Source organism: Ovis aries, chromosome 2 (genome assembly GCF_016772045.2).
Source record: "Ovis aries strain OAR_USU_Benz2616 breed Rambouillet chromosome 2, ARS-UI_Ramb_v3.0, whole genome shotgun sequence".
NCBI classification, from domain to species: domain Eukaryota; kingdom Metazoa; phylum Chordata; class Mammalia; order Artiodactyla; family Bovidae; genus Ovis; species Ovis aries.
This window is the reverse complement of record NC_056055.1, coordinates 174,959,517-174,982,582: the sequence shown is the minus strand read 5'-3', so window position 1 is coordinate 174,982,582 and position 23,066 is coordinate 174,959,517. Positions and strand designations below refer to the sequence as shown.

General features: G+C 38.0%; 1 protein-coding gene across 1 annotated transcript in view; it reads right to left on the bottom strand.

Moving 5' to 3' along the window:
- MCM6 (minichromosome maintenance complex component 6) overlaps positions 1-22,450 on the bottom strand; it is a 35,245-nt gene extending 12,795 nt beyond the window's left edge. The window contains exons 1-13 of the mRNA XM_004004727.5: positions 22,277-22,450; positions 17,394-17,540; positions 16,132-16,242; positions 14,848-15,097; positions 12,682-12,847; positions 12,259-12,404; positions 11,318-11,468; positions 8,611-8,752; positions 6,276-6,417; positions 5,461-5,568; positions 4,260-4,415; positions 2,344-2,472; positions 466-627 (exon numbers count right to left, since the gene is read on the bottom strand). Of these exons, the coding sequence (XP_004004776.2) occupies positions 466-627; positions 2,344-2,472; positions 4,260-4,415; positions 5,461-5,568; positions 6,276-6,417; positions 8,611-8,752; positions 11,318-11,468; positions 12,259-12,404; positions 12,682-12,847; positions 14,848-15,097; positions 16,132-16,242; positions 17,394-17,540; positions 22,277-22,383 (1,917 nt within the window). The 5' untranslated portion in view covers positions 22,384-22,450. The remainder of the gene's footprint in view (positions 1-465; positions 628-2,343; positions 2,473-4,259; positions 4,416-5,460; positions 5,569-6,275; positions 6,418-8,610; positions 8,753-11,317; positions 11,469-12,258; positions 12,405-12,681; positions 12,848-14,847; positions 15,098-16,131; positions 16,243-17,393; positions 17,541-22,276) is intronic.
- Between the last annotated feature and the right edge of the window lie 616 nt (positions 22,451-23,066).

Sequence of the window (23,066 nt, the reverse complement as noted above, 5' to 3'; positions counted from 1 at the left end):
ACCTGTAAAACCCAGGGCTCAAAGAACAATTTAATATCCACACATTATACAAAACTAAGGAGGTAAATTCCCTTCTTAGGTGACTGGGGGCAACATTATCACATTTGTATCCGATACCCAGAAGCCTAGTATACTGTTAAGGTTTAAATGGTAAGGATTAAACATTGTAAGGTTTAAATCTTTCTTGAACAAATGGCACTAATCTTGAACTCACCTCTATTTGTACTCTATAATCTATGTCATGATTATCTCATTAATCTAACTACTACATTCAATAAATGCTTGACAGCAACGTTCTTTAAGCGAAAGCCCCCAGGGTCAGGAGTCATGTATTCTATGAGAACTCAACAGTTATATAAAAGTAAATCTGCAGTGAAGGCTCGTATGTTCTATACTGAAGATAAAAACACACTTAAAGCCAAATATCAATTTCTCTTTCCCATTATGTTAAAGTGACTTTGATACCTCATCACAGCAGTGCATCCGAGCCATTGCTTCAGAGAGACGGATCATGCTCTCAAGCTGTCGCACTGTAATCCTCCATGAAGACTTGGTTACCCCAGAACCATCCCTCTGGCGGAGGCGTTTATACTGTTCCACAATGAAGTCCTCTGACTCTTTAGAAATCTGTTTCAGAACATTGATGAAGTCAGAGCATTTCTACTTAATGGAAGCTGCATTAAACATGAAGGTTAAAAGGTTCCCAGATGGAGATACTCTGGGGGAACTGAGAGGGTCAAGACTTTGAAACCAATGACAAGAAATTAGTACTGAAATATCTTTCAATAGAAACTAATACGAAGGACTATGAATTCCATGCACTAATTTTACAAATAGGAAGACAGTAGAGTTAGTATTTCAATATGTATGTAATAGCCACTCTGTGGCTTCTCCACATTCTGTTGTTTCAGTTAACCTATGGTCAACTGTAGTCTAAAAATACTAAATAGAAAATTTCAGACAGAAACAATTAATGTTTTAAATTGTGCGCTGTTCTGAGTAGTGTCATGAAATCTTAGTAGCTGTCCAATGTTTCACCTAAGACGTGAATCATCCCTCTATCCAGAGTATCCACAGTATGTATGGCACTTGCTTATTAGTCAGTCAGTAGCAAACTCAGTTGTCAGATCAACTGTTACGGTAACACAGTGTTTATGTTCAAGTAACCCTTTTTTAACTTACTAACACTTCCCAAGCACAGGAGTAGTGATGCCAGCAATTCGGATTTTCTCTTATTGCGCTAACTTATAGGAAAAACCATAGTATATATAGTGTTTGGTTTGGTACTATCTGTGATTTCAGGTATCCACATATCAGCTATTTCAGTAAACCTTATCATTTGTTCAATAATAACAACAAAGTAAGGCAAACTAAAGGATACTCAGTTTTTTAGAGCAAGGAACTAAGTATGTTAAGGAAGCAAGCCAAAGTTATAGAGGGACCAGGTTAGTCATGGAGAACAAATGCTTCTGCAAACAAAAGTGATATTCTACCCTTTCCTTGGGACAGTGAGACTCAATTCTGATACGGATTATCAAGTGAAGGTGTTAGATGATTAAAATCTAAGCATAATTCCCAAAAGTCAAGCCAGAAATAGTGTAGACATTTCAACAAAAATCAAATGAAAAATTTTTATATATTCTATTTTAGGAAAATGCCAAACAACATATGCATTATGGAGGTTTTTTTTTTAAAATGTAGGTGGGAGAGGGGTTCAGGATGAGGGACGCATGTATACTCATGGCTGATTCATGTCAATGTATGGCAAAAAACACTACAATATTGCAGTAACTAGCCTCCAATTGAAATAAATTAATTAAAAAATAATAACAATAAACAAACAAAAATAAACGTCCAAGTGAGCACCCTAAATCCAGTGCAGGTTTAATCCAAAGATCTACATCAATTACTGTAAGGTAGTTATTTATGTTCATTACAATGAACTAGAGGAACCTAAGTTTTTCCTCAGAGAAAGATTCAAGAGCATCTGTAGACTACTGATTTAAGCATATACAGTTTTAAGATTCTTAGGAAGAATGATTGAAATAAAATCTAGTTTGTGTGGTTATTCAAAACTCTTCACTCATAAAAACCTTTTTATTAGCACCTAATTAGTAGAAGAAATGGAATTCTTCAGACTTTTAAAACACTTTTTCTCAAGACTTTTTGAAGAAATAAACTATTATCCACCCCTCCAAAAAATGCCCAAACAAACCCCCAGATCAAGCCAATCAACCAACCATAAAAAATCCTCAAATCAGGTTCAGTTAATTTTCAAGTAACGCATCTCTTTAAATGCCACGTACTCATCATGCCTGAATACAGTACAAAAGGGCAGGTTACCTTGGGTTTAAACTGTCTTGCAAACAGAAGATACCTCCTGATATCATCAAGGGAATACACACGATCAATGGAATCCTCAATTCTTGAATGCAAGTCTACTATTCGCCTGGCAATAGCATAATCTGTAACCTAATTCCAAACAAGAAAATCACTTTTATCAGTTATAATAACATCCATCCAGACTATCCCAGGCATTAAGAAATTATCTGTAGCATGATAACCTCAAGCTTTAAGCATAAGATGTATTAATGGGTTCAAGTTTCTGAGGAAAGTTTAATACCGGTTTCGTCTGAAATCAAACGCTTAAATGTATACCTGTGCCTTACTCTAATTAAGACTATTCTTGAAGAAATTAACTAACTTAATTAATCTGACAGAAATAAGAGTTCTAGTGCCCTCAGTAAATGCCAGGATCTAGCCTTAAGTGTTGTCGGGAAGCATTAATTCATACAATCCTCACAAAAACCTTATTAGGTAGATAACACTACCCCATTTTACAGATAAGTACATTGAGGCCTGAAAAAATTACGTAATTTGTCCAACATCACAGTAACTGAGCAAGGATTTGAAGAGTCTAGCTTCAGAATACGTCCTCCTAGCCACTATATCATGCTGCCACTTATGAATATATGAGGATAATCATCATAAAACTGTTACTAACTTTGAATAAAATCATACTAAAAATATGCAATTTACTCTCAAATGGTATAGAAAAAAATGTAGAGATACACAGAGCAATGGTAAAGCAAACAGGGCAAAAACTTATGTGAACTGAATAAAGGGTATATGGGTACTATATGCATTACTGTATTTCCCACAACTTTTCTGTAAGTTTGAAATTATTTCTAATTAAAAAGTTAAAAATAAATAAATTATGTAGAGACATAAATATATGAAAATCAGTCAATGCCCAACAATGGGGAGTGGGGACTGGGTTAAACATTTTATACAGATTTGTGAAAGAAAAGAACTAAACCCAAAGATAAAACATGAAAACCCTCTGATAGTCACATTAATGGAAGGCAAATTTTATTCAGATAAATTTAAAACTTTACTGTAAGTAAGAGTTATGTATTTTGCCTAATGTAATGTAGGCTCGCCATGCTCAGTAATTACAAGTACAGTACATTATTACCTTCTAAGGTCATTTTGCAGTTCTGCATACATCTGAGATATGCAATGTTGTTAAATATTTAAGTCTAAGTAACTCTAATACTGGGCTTCCCTTGTGGCTCAGCTAGTAAAGAATTCGCCTGCAATGCAGGAGACCTGAGTTCAATTCCTGGGTTGGGAAGATCCCCTGGAGAAGGGAAAAGCTACTCACTCCAGTATTCTCGCCTAGAGAATTCCATGGACTGTATAGTCCATGGGTCGCAAAGAGCTGGACATGACTGAGTGACTTTCACTTTCTTTCAACTCTAATACCAACATGTTAGAATGTAAGTAAATCCACAATTTTACATTCAGTCTTAAAACTGCTACATAATTAGAAAAAAATGTGACACATGCAATAATTTGAAAAGAAGATATAGGGAGACAAATGACTCATAATTTGCGGAAAAAAAGGAAAGTTGTTTGGTATCCGAATTCTTTTCAACCGTAATTAAAAAAAAAAGTCTAATAAAAATCTTAAACGGTATGGTTGAGAACTGTGTGGGTTTTTTTTTTTTAGAATTAAAAAGTAGCAACGAAAACAAAAAGCTTGATATTCCTTAACACAATAAAACAGAACCATCAATTAAAGTGATTCCGAGTTGCTTAATAAACCTATCTAATCCTGTACCACTCAGAGATATGAAAGGTCAGTGCCAACACATGCACCAATTCTTCACGAGTACATCTTCCAGGCTTGTCTCGATCAATTACTCAAACTGGAAATAATAAAGGAAGCTCAAAGGGAAGGCTCATGTAGTTACCTCATTACATTCATCCACAAGTATAAAGAAGAGATCAAATCGGGACATGATAGGAGCTGACAAATTTATATTCTGTTTCAACGATTTTGATCTGTCGTAGTGTCCACTGATGGGGTTTGCTGCTGCCAAAATGGATGTCCTGGCATTCAGAGTAGCCTGACCACAAAAGGAAAAAAATCATGACAGGTTTAAAGACAAATGGAATGGCATAGGAGAAACCTCAACATCATTCATAATTAAAGAAAACCAAAATAATAAGATATCATCTTTTACCTACTGAATTATCGAAATCAAAGTCTGATATAGCAACAGGTATCCCCATACGATGTTGCTGGTATGATGTGTATGCCCTTTAAGTCAGCAATTTCTTACTAAGAATTCATTTTGCAGCTAGACATAGGAAGAGGCGTACAATTCTTACAATGTTGTTTGTAATAAAGAAGGCTGGAAATGACCTAAACATCATTCTTTTTTATAGAAGCCTAATGAGTCAAACTGGGGTATATACAAGTGAAAATCACGGAGTAATAAAAAACCAAAGTGGATCTAATATATACTGGTATAGAAAGATTACCAAAATAAAATTATAAAGTTAAATGAGCAAGGAGTAAAACTTTATGTGCATTATGCTTATTTATGATAAAATATTCCTAAAAGGGACATAAACTCAGCAGACACTTCTGAGTATCTACCGGTGCTGGGAGGAGGAGATTTCTCTTTTTAATTTTTATTTACCTGTTACATTTTTCTTAACTATTTGAATGTATTACTTTTATTTTTAAAGCTTTATTTCTCTCTAATGCTAATCATAATATTGTACTTATTATTTCCATTTAAATGATTTGTCAACTTTATTTCTGTTACAACTGGAAGCACATTTTAGCCAAGACTACAGAGAAGCTTTGTGGAAATTTTGAAAGAGCTAAAAATTTCACCAGCACTTCCTCTACTTTGTTTCATAACAAATTAATTTTCACAGTACCTTTAACAGCACCTGTAATTTGTAGTCAAGTGCTCTACCCCTGAGCTATGCCCCCAACACCTGTAATTTGGATTAATAAGCCTCAGGGCTGTGTTTTCCATTTCAATAAACAGCATTTCATGTTGAAGTAATGCATTTTATCCAAGTGATCATCTCCAGAGCTACACTAGTCTACAAGGCTAAGGCATGATGCAGTGGAACAGAAGTGGACACACATACCTTCACTCCTGCTTTGGTGATAGAGATGGTTTGCTGTTCCATAGCTTCATGAATAGCAACTTGATCCCGCACATCCATCTTATCAAATTCATCAATACAACATACACCCTGTAATCAAATAAGCCTGGCATAAGAAACTTCCTTTCAGATGTCAAAATGGCAAGGAAACTCAAAGTTTGCTACCATAGTGACTTTAAACTACTAAGGTAAGTAAGCAATCCCAATTCCCTCTACTAGAGTAAGACAGTACATGATCCCCAAGGGAACCATACAACTTTCAACTCATTTTAAACTCTAGTTTGCCCTTTAAACTAAGGGCAAAACTAAAAACAGGCAGATACTTATTGCACTTCTATTCAACATCAAAATGTTGTGTAAATCTCAGGGTCAAAACATTCTTGATCACTTCAGTGTTGATTTTAGGCTCAAAGTGAAGGATGAAGTTAGAACATAATGTCTGTATCTATAGCTACAATTTACATGCCTTCACAGATCTAACAATAGATCTATGACAAATACATGCAAAATGCAATAGATATACTCATAGATGTATCACAATCTAGAAAGGAAAAAGTGCTGAGACATACTAGTCATAGCAAACAACAAGCTCAGGGCAGGCAATATATTCTACAGAAGTTTAGAAAGTATTGACTAATGATGATAATGCCAATTTCTAGATTAATAAAACCATAAATTATTTACTAAAAGTATTTTATTTTTTCTTGAAAAAGAACACCTTAATAGGAACTTATAGGTCTTTATTGATAGGGTAGGGGATATTCTGATTTCTATCTAACCAGGTAAAATGTTCTTACATTATCAGCCAGCATCAAGGCTCCAGCCTCAATGACAAACTCATGAGATTCTTCATCTCTCACAACAGCAGCTGTTAAGCCAGCAGCACTGGACGCTTTGCCACTGGTGTAGACAGCTCTGGGACTGAATTCCTCTACGTGCCTGTTCAAGGTTATCATATTCATTAATATATGATTATAAAGCATCCTTTTCAGGATTATCAGCTTGATACAGTTTATATCAAGTAAGAATTTAAGAGAACATTTGGAAAAGGCATTAAGAAAACACAGTTAATAAAGATATATGCCATAGATCAAATAGAAAGTCTTTTTTCCTTTGGTCTTCTGAATAGGCTAAAACCATTCCTGTTAAAGGAAGATGAAATTCATACACAACAAAAACATCAATTAATAGTTTGGTACCAGTAACCTATTAGAAGACCTTGCATTTAAAAAATGAAAACAAACAAAAAACAAACAACAACAAAAATAGATGTGAAATTTATTTCAAAAAAGGGAAGTTTGGCTTAATAACTAAGAAACAATAATATCCCATATTAAAAAAGATACGAAGCATCATAATAGATGTAAAAAAATGTGAAAAAAGCTAATACCCTTTCATGATAAAAACTCAACTAATTAGAAGAGGCTTTCCCTCAACCTGCTAAAGGGCATCTATGAAAACCCACAGCTAACATCATACTTACTAGTAAAAGACTGATTGCTTTTCCCTTAAGAACAGGAATAAGACTTAGGGTCTATTCCTGCCACTTCTATTCAACATTACACTGAAAGATTCAGCCAGGGCAATTAGGCAAGAAAAAGAAAAAGGCACCCAGATTTGGAAGAAGAAAGAACTATCACTATTTGCATTTGACATGATCTTGCAGACAAGTTAGATCCACTAAAACACAACTAGTAAGTCCACTAAAACAGTTAGAATAAATCAGTTTGTGCATGTTGCAAGATAAAAGTTCAATAGTTGTATTTCTAAACACTTGCGACAATCCAAAAATGAATCAAAGAAAACAGTTCCATTTATATTAGCATCATAAAGAAAAAAATACTTAGGAATAAATTTAATAAAAGCACAAGCACATACACTGAAAACCACAAAGCATGGCTGAAATTAAAGATGACCTAAATAAATGGAACGATAACCCATGTTCATGGATCAAAAGACTTAACATTGTTAAAAAGCAAATATAATCAGGTACAATACACTACTGCTCAGAGGCAACACTGTAGTACATCTTTTGTGGTGGTGATAGGGAGATGGGAGGTTAGGAGCAACAGAAATGGAGAAAAATAAAGAGAATTCATTTAACACAGGACTATTATCTTCAAACCTAGAACTCAGTCCATGATATACTTGAAGGAAATAATATTTAATTATAAAACTCCAGCTAAAAATTTTATGTTCTAGAACACTGCCATGTTAAAAGTTTCCCAAATAAAGGAAAGGCAGCTTGATACAGTATGAAGAACACATGCTTTGCAATTAAAGGCTGAATTCTAATACTCTTGGCTTAGAGCCACCTGTCAGCTCTAAGGAACTAGACAATTTACTGAGACTTAGAGTTTTGTTTGCCTCCCTAAAAAAAAAGACAATATTATATGCCTGTCTGAATGTTGGCAGGTTATGACTAATACACATATACAGACACACACAGCACCAAGAACACAAGAGGTGCTCAAAAACTGGTTGCCATTATCTTAACCTCTAAGTTTCTTAAGTCTGAAACTAAGCAAGTACTTACACCTTTTAAAAATAAGCAGAAACTGCTAAATTCATATTGGTAAGTTCAGCACAAAATGCCTCATCTTTATCACACTGTTTTTGGAAACTGTGTCCTGCATAAGAACGGTGAAGACATTTGTATTCTTAATCTCAGCAATCCTATGCCTAGGAATTTACCCAAAGGACAATAATAAAATAAAAACTTATACACATTATGATGTTCACTGTATTTGATCATTAAAATAAGTTACTCTGTTAAATTGTCTAATATCAGGGTAGGGGAATTATCTTTTAAGCTATAATATGCCAACAGAAAACAATTGTGAAAATAGAGAAACATCGAAAAGTATTTAAGGTATTAATTAAAATTTAAAATATGCATGCTGTGACTTATAACCATGGAGATATACATATATTCATACATTCAAAGAGTTTTATACAAAGATTAAAATAATTCTATGTGGGATTGTAACTACAATTTTTACCTATTCCAAAATCTGTAAAATGCTGTTACATTCTCCTTAGCAAACTAAGGCGTACTTTAACCTAAGAGAGTTTTTGAAAGCCTGAAACTATGTGTATTGTTTTCTTTGTTGTACTATCTTAGGCACTTACTTGAGAAACTGGCTCTTAGCTGTACTTGGGTCACCAACAATGCAAACATTTATATCCCCTCGAAGAGAGGTCCCTTCCCCTGTTGTCTTTGGGACACCACCAAAGAGCATCAGCAAGACACCCCGTTTTACTTCATCATTACCTGAAATAAAAACCCAAAGTGTTTTTCAACACAAGTTTAAACAATTTCACAGGACACTACAAAGGCATGTTTACCAACCAAAAGAGCAGAAGCAGCTGAAGCAAAGCTAAGACCAAAGTTAAAATATCTTTCTGGTTTCTCATCTTGATCTTGGTTCTCATCCTATGAATCTACAGTCACCTAATCACTATACTAATACCTTCACCTGAAACAGATGCTGATGCTCACCATTCTAAGAGTCTTTCCTTGTCTATAAGTCCTGCTTCCTATACAAAGTCTTTCCCTATGTCACGGTCCTCAAATATCTCTCCCCATAAATAAACTATGTCCACTACAGCCTACCATATTCGCTAGTTCTTTCCAACTGCAGGTTATATAGTTCTATCAAGAGTTTCAGGAAATGATCCATGACTTACCTCTTTTGTATCAGGAATAGTGACCCAAAGCTAAATATAAATACAAGCTAATTGAACTGATACAGATTAGGCAAGATGCTGAATGTGATCTACAGTGCTTCTAAAAATGGTTTTTAAATACAAGAAGGAAATGAACAATTAAAAAAAAACATAACACCAAATTTTAGAAATGTGATATTGGAAGAAACATTCTTCTGTCTTAATTATTATGACCTTCTGTGAATGCCATCAACGAAATGCTGGCACAGGTACACAAAGCACTCCTTAGAAGCAGAAAATTTAAAATCCATTCCAAAAACAAAATTTCTGACTTATAACCTGTATGAAACAAATGCGTTGGAGGTGCGGTAGTTTAAAATAACCCACAAATTCTTTGATAATCCTCATTTCTAGATGACAGCTTAATTCTCCTCTCCTTCAGTGTGGCTGGGCTTAGTAACTTGGTTCCCACAAATAGCATATGGTGGAAGAGAAGGTGTAAAACTTCTAGCACTAGGTCTCGAGAAGCATTTTGCTTCCTCCTGGCTCTGCTCTCCTGGACTGCATGCTCTGAGGGAAGCCAGCTGTTGTGCTACGAGGACACTGAAACAGTCCAGGGAAGAGACTCATATGGTAAGGAATTGAGGCTTCCAGCTAACAACAAGCACTGACAGATAAGCAGTGAGTGCATCCTTGTAAGTGGATCCTCCAGCTCAAGTCAAGCCTTCAGATGACTACAGCCCTAGTTGACATCTTGGCTACAAAATCTACAAAGACTGACCAAGACCACACAGCTAAGTTTCCCTCAAATTCCTGATCTACAGACAGTATGAAATATGCTTGTTGTTTTAAGCCATTAAGTTTGGGATAATTTGTTATGAAGCAATAGATTAATTTATGGTGGGGGAATGAAACAGTATAAAAATTTGATACCGACTCATTCTAAGGAAGGCAATGGCAAACCCACTCCAGTACTCTTGCCTGGGAAATCCCATGGATGGAGGAGCCTGGTAGGCTGCAGTCCATGGGTTCGTGAAGAGTCAGACAGGACTGAGCAACTTCACTTTCACTTTTCACTTTCCTGCACTGGAAAAGGAAATGGCAACCCACTCCAGTGTTCTTGCCTGGAGAATCCCAGGGACTGGGGAGCCTGGTGGGCTGCCGTCTATGGGATCACACAGAGTTGGACACGACTGACGTGACTTAGCAGCAGCAGCATTCTAAGGGAGGATACTCTAAAACCCACAAAGGATTATTAATATTAAGGATTTCAGTTCAATTTCACTGACCAAATATTTAAGCAGAAAAAAAGGTTAATTTTCAATGATTAAAAATACATACCTAAGACAAATAACCATAATCTTATGAACTCTTGCCTTTACTTCAACTGAATATGGAGGGATGGAAAAAAAACAAAGCATGAGATCTGAAAAGTTAGTCATATCCTTCAGTGTGCAAGGGATTTAATGACAGTGAGCAGCTAGCAACCAACAGCTAAGAAAGTGCGAAAGCAGAAACCACAAGGTATAGGCACAGTTGTTCAGTCGCTAAGCCGTATCTAATTCTTTGTGACCCCATGAACTGCAGCATGCCAGGCTTAGGCACAGTACATATAATCAAAAAAACAATATGAAATCTCTTCCCATTGTGAAAACTAACAAGAAAAAGAGATCAGGATGTTAATCTGGCATATTAAGAATATACTTAAGTGCAGTTCTGTCCTAAAGCCAGAAAAAGACTAAATGATTTTTTCTTTTTTTCAAAAGAAAACTGGCAAAATACACACAACATAAAATTAACCACCGCAACCATTTTTAAGGGGTTCAGAAGGGGTTTAAGTACATTCATTCACTATCTTTTACAACCATAACCCATTCACTTCTAGGTCTTTTCATAACACCAAACACAAATTCTATCCATAAACAATTCCCTATTTCTCTCCTCAACAGGTAATCTTTTTCTACTTTCTCTATGAATTTACCTATTTTAAGTATCTCATCTCAACTGGAACCATGTAATATCTGTCCTTTTATAAATGACTTTTAAAAACCCCTTCTAAACCCACTAAAAACCTTTTAACATCTGATTTGTGTATTTTAAGAAGTCACATGTTGCTGTTTTACAAACATTACTTTGACTTCAAGCTTATTTCACAGATAAGACTTCTTACCATGTATAGTAGGGAACAGGCTTGTACAAAGATTGTGATACAGATTTTTATCTTGACTCATTTCAAACACTTTCTCCCACTCCTTCACAGTCATTTGGTTCTTAATGCTCTCAGCTGTCTGTTCCTCATCTCGGAGTTCTTTTCCTCCAAACTGAGGGGGAGAAGAAAAGGAAAAAAATAGTAGTATAGAAATAAGTCAAAATAATGTGAAAGAGAAGAAACATCACCAGAAACAAAATACATCCTGGGAGGTCAAAATCTGTTGCCTGTAAAGGTCTTTTTGAAAAAAATCTTCTAACCAGAAAGGCCTAAGTTAGCCAAAATACCAAAGAGCTTGTCATCTGTCCAGTGATTTATAAATAACAAAAAAAGCTACCACCATTGTTTTGCATTGCTATCTAAATGAATCCAGATGCTCAAGAGATGAGCCATAATAAAATGGTAATCATTGTTACGAAGATGAGAATGAACAGAATATTATGTTCACTCCTCATTTCCCAACACTGGACTATTTTCCAAACTTTTTCTCACTGCTTTCCCATCCTGCAAACAAAATTAAGTTCTCAACCACTACAATACCAGGGAGTCAATCACTCTCAGAAAGAGTAATTTATAAGCTATTGCCCAGATTACGAAATTTTTCTATTTGTACTTTCTCAAGGAGTGTGACAGAGGAACTGTAACAATTAAAAAACAAACAAGACCACCCCCACCTCCAGAAAAACCACCATTAATAATAATAGCACCAATATCCTTAGAGCACCGAACTTGAACACATAAAAATAAGACTTTTCCCTAAGGTCAGGAAAACAAGGCATGAAAAAGTCTGGTTTTAGAGCTAAAGAGCAAATCTCAACCCAAACCTTTGTCTTTAACACTGAATTTGTGGCAGCCTCAGGTAATGTCTTTCTTAAGCTTTGCCATTCTACTAAGACACTCACCCTTGGGTTGGTTGGTGCAACACAGCAGGCAAGAAAGACTAGCCTGTATGAAAGGTCTCTAACACCAAGGGCCCGGAGACCTCGAACACCTTCTGTCTCATATCCATCAACACCACTGACTCGGGAATCAGTTTCTGCGCGTGCTCCTGAAACATTGAATGACAGGTTGTTTCATAGCTAGATACTGAAGGTACTGATAATCAGAACTGCCCAGATAAATAAAACCAAAAAAATCTAAAATTTCATTTAGGCTTTGGAATTTTCAGAAGAGTACCTTCTGTAGCAAAACCAGTTAGTCTTTGTTATCATTATAGTTCCTTGTTCACTCTGATTGGTAGCCAAAAATAAGACAAGGAAGAGGCAAGAAGCTAGATGTTCTGCAATAACTGAGAATTTGTTAAACCTGAGCCACAGATTACTGACCTGGTGTGCTAAGCTTAGACACGTCAGGCACAACAATCAGCGTCCCTGTAAAGTCACATTTGTCACCAGCTTGAGCTGACTCCACAGCTTCAGCCCTCAAGATCACTTCTAAACTGCGGGGGATACTCCCTCGTGGAAGCTCAGCTTGAGTCTCTTGAATACGAACCTATAACAGAGACAAATAAGTGGCCAAGGATGAGGAGAGATCTCTTTCATGTGCCATGTGATCTAAATTAAATGCACAAACATTGATATATCCTAAATTATCTTACCAGTTGGCAGACTTTTGACATGTGTCAACATTCATCTTAAAAAATTCTTTTCAATTTGGTAAGAGATTACGTCTACTTAAAAACTGCAACTTCACTTTTATTCTCATTCAGTTCAGTTCAGTTGCTCAGTTGTGTCCAACTCCTTGCAACCCCATGAATCGCAGCACGCCAGGCCTCCCTGTCCATCACCAACTCCCGGAGTTCACTCAGACTCACGTCCATCGAGTCTGTGATGCCATCCAGCCATCTCATCTTCTGTCATCCCCTTCTCCTCCTGCCCCCAATCCCTCCCAGCATCAGAGTCTTTTCCAATGAGTCAACTCTTCGCATGAGGTGGCCAAAGTACGGGAGTTTCAGCTTCAACATCAGTCCTTCTAATAAACACCCAGGACTAATCTCCTTGCAGTCCAAGGGACTCTCAAGAGTCTTCTCCAACACCACAGTTCAAAAGCATCAATTCTTCGGCGCTCAGCTTTCTTCACAGTCCAACTCTCACATCCATACATGACTACTGGAAAAACCATAGCCTTGACTAGACGGACCTTAGTTGGCAAAGTAATGTCTCTGCTTTTGAATATGCTATCTCATTAAACAATACATATTTTGTTCTCTTTGTTGAAATTTACTTTAATTATGTGTTTTGGGTCCCATTCTCCTCTAAATTGTCAGGGAAATTTTATGAAAATTTTCATATCTAGTATACCCTCCACCTCAATGCAACTGTTAACATTACTTAAGATATACATATTTTTACTAAATTATTTGAAAGAAGTTGCAAAAATCAAGATATTTTACCCCTAAATATTAAAGCACTCATTTACTAAGAGTGAAGACAATCTCCTATGTAGCCACAATGCCATGAATCACATCAAGGATATAAGTATTTAATTCCATGCCTTCTATTATCCAGTCTACTTTCGTATTTCCCCAATTGTCAAGCATGTCCTTTATTACAGCTGTTTTCCCCCCTGCCAACCTAAATTCATCTTTTGATATTTGGTTTTTATATCAAGTTCTTTATCAGATACAAAGCATCTCTTTCCCAAAGTTGTGGGTAGGGTACAGGCTTCTTACTAACCAAGTATCAAAATAATACAAGAAAACTAAGTAAAGACTAAAAGTTGAATTTAATATTATTTATTTTAGTCTGGTTCTCATTCTCCTAGTGCTTGAGCTGCTGCAACTTTTCTTTCCTCCTTGCATATTCCAGAGTTACTCAGTCCTGAAGACACTTAGCCCCTTCATTCTTGACTGCTACCATCTATCTATTGCCCAGGTAACCACAACTGCCTGTTAGTCTCTTTGTTAAATACTACCACTGTCATCCCATTAATCTTCCTAATACAAAGAAAAATACACGTCCTCTGAAAATGTATTCCTCTTGTTTTTCAAAACAGGTCCAAACTTCTCAATTTGAGGATCCAAGCACTTCCATGCTGCACATCAAATCATCTCTCAGACGATCTCCAGTTTGGTTCCTCTACTTTAATCATGATAATCCCCATAGCTGTTGACAAGCGTGTCCATTTTCACCTGTCCTTTTACTTATGCCTTCCTCCTCCTTAACCGCCATCTCCAAATCTTTCTACTTCTTCAAAGTTTCCATAACTCTAACTTACAGTGATAACTAATTACTGTTTATTCTTTGACAAATATGTTTTATTTGTCTGAAGGAGCTTCCAATCCAAGTTATTAAAAGTTAGAACACATTTATACACTGATAATTGAAATTTGCCTGACAAATTTTTAGCTTAAACTTGTAGTCAGTTTTTATGTAAGTCATGGATCTTTAAGCAATTACAACATTGCCTAAGTTAAGCTTATAATAATAAGTACAAGTGCCTAGAAGTGCATTATTAGCACAGGCTGAATCTGATCTAAACAGAATTAATACCTTTTGAAAATCAACAAATCTTGATTTATTCGTATCCAGCAGGAATCTCCGTCTGTTGGCACAAACTGGATTTCGACAGATGTTTGGCTGTGTGTATTTGAACTGCTGTTCCACATCCTTGATCACTGTCTGACAGTCCAGGCACAGAAAAGTTCCGCTCACAAGCTCTGGGTGAACTGGGTGAGTCCGTACCACCTGCCCACTGATGCGAGTAAGCAAACCAATTCTGGATGAGGTGAGCTCTCGAATTCTGTTTAAAGAAAGATACTGCATTAGTAAATGTTCATGTCCAAACTAACAATTTTCACTTTTAATGAGAGGATATTCAAAGATAATTTATGCTTAAAATAATACGAGACAAGGTATTCTTTAGACTCTCCTGAAAGTGATTTAGTCAACATGCCCATTCCTGAAGTATAATGTACATGCATCCACAACAAAATACATAAATGAAAACAAACAAAACACCTAAGCAAAGGGCATGAAAGAAATGCAATTACAATTATAAAACAAGGGCTTCCCAGATGGCGCAGTGGTAAAGACTGTATGCAGTCAATGAAGGAGATGTGTGTTTGATTTCTGGATTGGGAAGATCCTTTGGAGGAGGGATAGGGCAACCCGCTCCAGTATTTTTGCTGGGAAAAAGCTCATGGACAGAGGAGCCTGGTAGGCCATAGTCCATGACATCGCAAAGAGTTGGACATGACGGTGTGACTGAGCACACACACAAAAATATTTTCTGCTGACCTACATTTCTAAATAAGTATTTTCATAGTACAGTTGTCATGAGGGAAAATTTGTTTGTTTGAACTTGAAGGTTTAGAAAACACTTTATTTCAGAAACTCATCTTATATTAAATAACTCAGTAACTTTATAGCTAATTTTAATAGTTAAAGTTTTCAAAATAGCACTTTAATTTCCTCCAATAAATTTATTCTTTAAATAATTGCTAAAGAGGAAAACAGTTTAAAAGTTATGCTATTTTAGCTCTTGACAATTCATTAATTTGTGACTGCTCTCAATTTTCATATTTTCTCTCTAAACTAAGCTTTCATCTAAACATCCCTTAAAAGGTGTCCTAAAGTATTATAATCCCTAGAAATGACTTCACCTAACTTATTTCCCTTTCCTTTTCCCTGGAAATATAGATTTTCCTGCAACTAAATGTTCTGGATAACTGGGTATAACTCTTTACAGATGTAAGACTACAACCTTCTGAGCTTTCTGACAAGTGATAGGTGTACTATTCAATGAATCCTTTTTCCTTTCAAAGAGTTTCTTACTTGTGTCTGGTAGGTAGGTCTTGAAATGCAACATAAAAATCCTTGGCAAGAGGGATCTCTTTACGGTCTTTGACAAAAGTTTTCAAGGCTCGACATAGGTAAGGATAAACTCTGAAAAGCAAACAAAAAGAAAACCAACTTATAACTTTAAGAGGCTTACCAAGCCCTCTTTTCCCTTTCATGCTTCCCAATAGCTGAAACTAAGGAATTTCACCTGATTACAACCAAGCTTTAGAATCTAACTATGCAGGACCCTTCCCATTTGGTGTCAAGGCCTAGTATATTCTTCCAGGTTTTAATTCTTGATTGACAGGAAATGGATAAGGGTAGGTAAGGAATCTGTGTACTGATGTGAGAACAAGTTGGCAGAAATGTTTCACCTGGTTGGTTAGGTGGGCGTGTGCACGTTCCCTTGATTTAAATTTTGAACAGCTGCAGTGGCTTGGTTTGAGCAGTAGGATCTGGAAGTCCTCTGAAAGATCAGCTACTCTCAGGAGACAGGACTGTGCGGCACAGTCTGTGCATGGAGTAAGGACATAGTGTTTCTCCCATGAGCCCAATTTTCTACCTCCCTCTCACTTGTCAGGACAACTTTTCCTACTACATACTTTCACAATAAACTCTGCTGCTCATCCTTCTAGTCATTCTTGATAGTCAGATAAGCCTAGAAACACTGAGACAAATCCATCTCCCAGTCCACCAGGTGAAAAAACAGGACTGTGACTCCTTATTCCTGGGTCTTCATTTCTCCTTCATAACTGTCCACAGGGTTTATTTTAACCTGATTTTATTTATACAGATTGTCACATTTATTTAATCCAAATGCAGACAGAATTTTGTGTAGAAAGAGGTTTCTTGCTTTACATAGCAATCAAAAGCAAATTAAAAGCCTAATGTTTAGCTTCTGCCCCCAAAATATCATTCAGCTTTTAAAATGTTTCAAGGGATTTTATTTAATACAGGATGGGGAATGGATTAAATGAATGACAGAGCAATAGCACTGAATGCCTGACACAAAGTAAACAATTCTCTTAACACTTGGAAAAACTATCAATAGAAAGCAGAGATTTTCAATATCTGCATGTGAAAAATAGTCAACCCCACAAAGGCCTAAATTAGTTCAGACCAGCATTAAAATAACTACTGGCTGTAAGGGCTTCTGTGACATCTGCCCTCCCTTTATACTCACAAATTAACAATTCCATTCCAGTAAGAGCTGGCTTCCCAGGTTCCATGTCTACTTAAAGATTAATATACCATACCTATAGAACTCCTCTTGAATGGTGGTAGAAAGTTGCTGGTTAAATTGCTCCAGGTCCACAAAACTCACAACCAACGTGTTTCTCTCAGGACGAATTAACTCCTCAGCTAACTGCAAGTACTTAATTTCTCCATCGCTGTTCTGGAACCTGCAGATACATACAAATCAGATTAAACTGAAATTAGGCAGTAAAAAGAAGAATCTGAATGCCTGATAATTCAGTGTACTGGTTAAAGATCATCAGCTTTAGGGCCAGAGAGTCCCATTTTAGTAGTTGTATACCTTAAGGCTAGTTACCTGTCTTCTCTAAACATATCCCTCTTCTTTTTGAATATAATAATACTGAAAAAGATTAGAACATGATCCTGTAAGGTTAACTGTGAAGATTAAATGAGAGAATGCCTATGAAATCTTTTGTACAAAGTTGGGAACACAGAAAAACTAGGTCTTCAGATTTAAATCTGAACACCCCCAATATTTATTGATTTAGCTGCATCGGGTCTTAGTTGTGGCATGTGGGATCTTCACTATGTTGTTTGGGACCTTTCATTGCAGCGCATACTCTCTAGTTGTGGTGTGCCAGCTGGCTCAGTAGTTGAGGCTCACAGGCTTAGTTCCATGGTATGTGGGATCTCAGTTCCCTGACCAGGGATCAAACCCACATCCCTTGCATTGCAAGGTGGATTCTTAACCACTGGACCACCAGGGAAGTCCCAAAACTGAATTTCTTGGGAAAAAAAAAAAAAAACCTCAGGTTATAATCCAAAGATTTAATTTCTAAAGGGAAAACTGACAGATTAATTGCTGATTTAAGAACAAGGATATCAATACACGGAAACGAGGTGCTTCAGGGCTCAAGACCTCAGGGAAATGAAAATGTACATACACACAAAGTAAAGCTGGGGTGTTTTTTCCTAACAAGTATCATACTAACATATTTACTTTTTATTCTTTTAACATAACCATGCAGATAGTTTTGAGGAAAACTAAATTCCTCCTTCAAATACAGCATGTTCTGTTTAATACATTATGAACATCTCTCTGGAAAGCACTATGCCAGAGGTACCGTAAGTTGGAAATAAGTGTTGCTCTTCTCCTAGGGTTGACACTCTCATAAGAGACATTTCTATTAAAGAGAGGGATAAGACATCTAAATGTCTAAGACAAATGAATAAACAAAATGTTTATTCAATCTTTTTTTAAATTTATTTTTAAATTGAAGGATAATTGCTTTACAGAATTTTGTTGGTTTCTGCCAAACATCTACTTGAAGTCAGCCATAGGTATACATGTGTCTCCTCCCTTTTATCTCCCTCTCCATCCTGCCCCTCTAGGTTGTTACAGAGCCCCGGTATGAGTTTCCTGAATCATACAGCAAATTCCCATTGGCTATCTATTTTACACATGGTAATATAAGTTTCCATGTTACTCTCTTTGTATGTTTACTCAATCTTAAAACAGGATATTCTGCAGTGTCTCAATGTGAATGAATCTTGAGGACATGGTGCTATGTGAAATGAACCAATTCAGTCCAGTCCAGTTGCTCAGTCATGTCTCTTTGCGACCCCATGGACTGCAGAACGCCAGGCTTTCCTGTCCATCACCAACTCCCAGAGTTTACTCAAACCCATGCCCATTGAGTCAGTGATGCCATCCAACCATCTCATCCTGTCATCCCCTTCTCCTCCTGCCTTCAATCCTTCCCAGCATCAGGGTCCTTTCAATAACTATCAGTTCGCATCAGTTGGCCAAAGTACTGGAGTTTCAGCTTCAGCATCAGTCCTTCCAATGAATATCCAATTACACAAAGACAAATACTGCATGATTCTACTTATATGAGGTATCTAAAAGAGTCAAATTTGGGAATTTCCTGGCAGTTCAGTGGTTAGGACTGTGCTTTCACTGCTGTGGGCCTGGGGTTCAACTCCTGGTCAGGAAATTAACATCACACAAGTCATGGGGTGAAGCCCGCCAAAAAAGGTCAAATTCATAGAATCAAAGAGTGGAATGTTGGTTGGAGGAAAAGGAAAATGTGGAGGTATTATAGGCAATAAAAAATAAAAATTATTCAGTCAATAAAAAGAAATGCATCCGAGTCGATACTAATGAGATGGATGAATCTACAGCCTATTAAACAAAGTGAAATCAGAAAAACAAATTGTTTATTAACGCATATATACAGAATCTAGAAAGCTGGTACTGATGAATCTATCGGCAGGGCAGCGATGGGAGACACAAAGACAACAACTTGTGGACACAGTGTGGGAAGGAGAGGGAGGGACAAACTGAAAGAGTTAACACTGAAACATATATATTACCATATGTAAAACAGATAACAGTGGGAATTTACTGTATGATGCAGGGAGCTCAAACCTGGTGCTCTGTGACAACCTTGAGGGGTGGGATGGGGTAGGAGGTGAGAGGGAGGTTCAAGAGAGGGGACATATGTGTACTTATGGCTGATTCATGTTGCTGTATAGCAGAAATTAACACAATATTAAAAATAAAACATAAATAAAAATTATTAAAGTTAAAAAAAGTTTCAGTGAAGCAAGATGGATAAGATCTAACAGAATCTACTGAACAATACACTGTACAGTTAAAATTTTGTTAAGAGGGTAGATCTCATGTTAAGTGTTCTTTCCGCAATTTAAAAAAAAAAAAAAAAGGTGAAAGAAATGTGACAGGTGAATATAAACTGATTTTGCCTAACAGGAACACCTAGAAAGGCTTTATGCATATATCAGGTGGCACTGGAATTTGGCCTGGAAGACTTAAAATCTGAAAGGGAAAAATGAGTGATGGATAGACTGGCTACAGATGCTTCCAAGTATGTGACAGTCGGGGAAGGTATGGGAGGCCTGTGGATGATGGCAGAATGGTTGTGGAAGATGAAACTAGAAAGCGCAGCTGTGAAGAATTTGGACTTTATTTCATAAGGAATGGCAAATCAAAGTTGGTATTTTGAGAGGGAGTTAACATTTTTTCCTCAACAAATACAAGGATTATTTGTCTTGTTCACTGTGCCCAGCAGTTAGCTGCAAGGCAAACTACAAGGAAGTGAAGGTAACTCTATTATTTGTTAATATCAAACATAGTTGAGGACCTTTGTAAAGTGGTATGGTGGCCAGGTGGGGTTAAGCATAGGATTCATATTCAGATGAAATAGCTGGCAGTAGATACACTACTGGTAATGGAAAATGGCAGCCTGGGAACATAGGGGAAGAAAGGATTGGGGCTGCCTGAAAGGTTCATAGGGTTTAATAAACAGGTATGAATCTTTAGCGAGGCTTCGAAGGACGAATAGTTATCAGGCAGAGAAAAACATTATGAAAAGTAGGGAAATATAAACTGTGGTATTAAGTATATCAGAATTTCATTTAGACAGCAGAACTATGAACAGTACAAGTGAGGAAACATCCCATATGTCCATGGATGGATGAATAAACAAATGAAACGTAGAATAGACATAATGAGTACCATTCACCCTTAAAAAGAAAATTCTGGCACATGCTACAACATGGATAAACCTCAAAGACACTATGCTAAGTGAAGTAAGCTGGTCACAAAAGGACAAATATTGTATAATGCCAAATCTGAGGTACCTAGAGTAGCCCAATTCACAGACAGAAAATAGAATGGTGGTTGCCAGGTGCTAGAGGGTGGGGGGGAATAGTGAACTATTGTTTAGTGAGTGCAGAGTTTCAGTTTGGAAAGAAGAAAAGCTTCTGGAGATGGATGGTAGTGATGGCTATATTACAAGGCAAATGTACTTAACATCAGTGAACTCTATGTTTAAAAAAGGTTAAAACGAGTTTTTACCACCACAACAACAAAAAAAGAATTTCCTGTCATGTTATGCTTAAAGATACTGAAGTCATTAAGGTCCCTAAAGACAGCCACAAGAAACTTTAATGATGGAAGTATTTTCATAAGACACGTGCTAATTTTTTAAAGCTTCAGTATAACCAATGCTAACAACTTAAAGTTTCTACATATTAGTAAAATCGTATATAATTTTTTTAGGACTATTGCAGAGTCTCAGGCCAAGGATGTCATCGAAGAGTACTTCAAATGCAAGAAATGATCAAATTAAAAAGCTGAGCTCTTATAAAAAATTTTTTTCCTAACTCATTCCTAAGTGCTTCCACTTCTTCCTGGAAGCAGCAGAGTATGGACTCAGGGAGAGCAGCGATATTCTGCGCGATCTAAGAAAAGTAACTGGTGGCAGTGGCTGCAAGCCAGAGTTGGGGGGGTGGGGTTGAGATGCCTGGAGCCTAAAAAAAAAAGCAACGGGAAAAAAAAATAAAAAGAAAGAAAAGAAGGATTTGGGGCGTTGGAAGGGAAGGAAGGGAGAGATGGAGGGAGTGGGTCCAGGGCCGTAAGCAACGCAGGCGGTCCCTAGCCCGAGCATCTGTCAAGTACCGGGTTCATTCCCGCACATTCACCTCCACAGGCTCCAGGGCAGCCTGGCCCTCGGTGGACCCCCTGAGGCCCCCGCCAGGATTCCCACGCCAGTTCGGCCTCCCCCTACAAGTCACACGCGCGGCCTAACTGGACGAGTTACTCATTCCCACCCAGCTTCGGCGTCCGCACAAGGAACCGGGGGCTACGCGACCATCAGCCTTTCGGGCTGTGAGGACTGAACAACGGGCCTAAGCGTTCGGCCCAGGACACCGCACACGGCAGGAGCCAGAGGAAGGACTCCAGATGAATTTCACCAACCCTGGAGACCAGCCCAGTCCGGCCCAGGCTCCCCCCCGGGGCCCGCTCTTCGAGGCGCGCGACCCCCCAGTACCCAAACGCGCGCGAGGCCCTACGCGGCCCCAGACTCCGGAAGCCGGGAGGGGAAGTTCCGCGATTATGGGGCGACCGCCGACTTACTCCTCCAAGAAGTCTAGGAACAGTTTCTGGCACTTCTCGGCCACCTCGTCGCGGACTTCCAGATGCTGGCTGCCGGCGCCCGGCTCCGCCGCGGCAGCGAGGTCCATATCTGCTTAACGCTGAAGGGTAGCTGGCGCCACACTACAGTTGCTTCTCCTCCGACGCTGCCGCTCTGCGCGCGCCGCCTCCGTCCCGCCCCTTCGCTGGAAGGCCGGAGCCAATCGTGGCTCAGGAGCCCCGGGGTTCGCGCCAAACCTGTCCAATGAGCGCGGTTTATCTCTCAGCCCCGCCCACGGAGCGGAGATTTCGCGCCAAATGCAAAGACCTGAGAAAGCTGGGTGGTCTGCCCCTGCGCCTGCGCAGTTGGTCGTGTCCAGGGAAATTTGGCTGCTGGAGGTTAAAAGATAAGGTCTTTGTTCGGGGGTGGGGTTGGGGGGTGGTTTTTCAAATTTTCTTCAGATCGTTTCAGTGATATTAACTGAGCAGGAGGCATAAGGCTTTAGAGAGGAAAATGAGTGAGATTCAGACCTCCTGCTTGAGCCATCCAATTCAGTTCAGTTCAGTCGCTCAATGGGGTCCGACTCTGCGACCCCTTGAACCGCAGCACGCCAGGCCTCCCTGTCCATCATCAACTCCAGGAGCCGTCCTGTTGGAGGACATAAACTGTAAACCACCAGTTAAAATCCTGTAAAAAGAGTCAAAAGTGATGTATAAACAGTATCAGGGGGAAAGGAGTTGGCATAATTATTCTGATTGGTGCTGACCGGGGAAAATCAGAGATTATTTGACG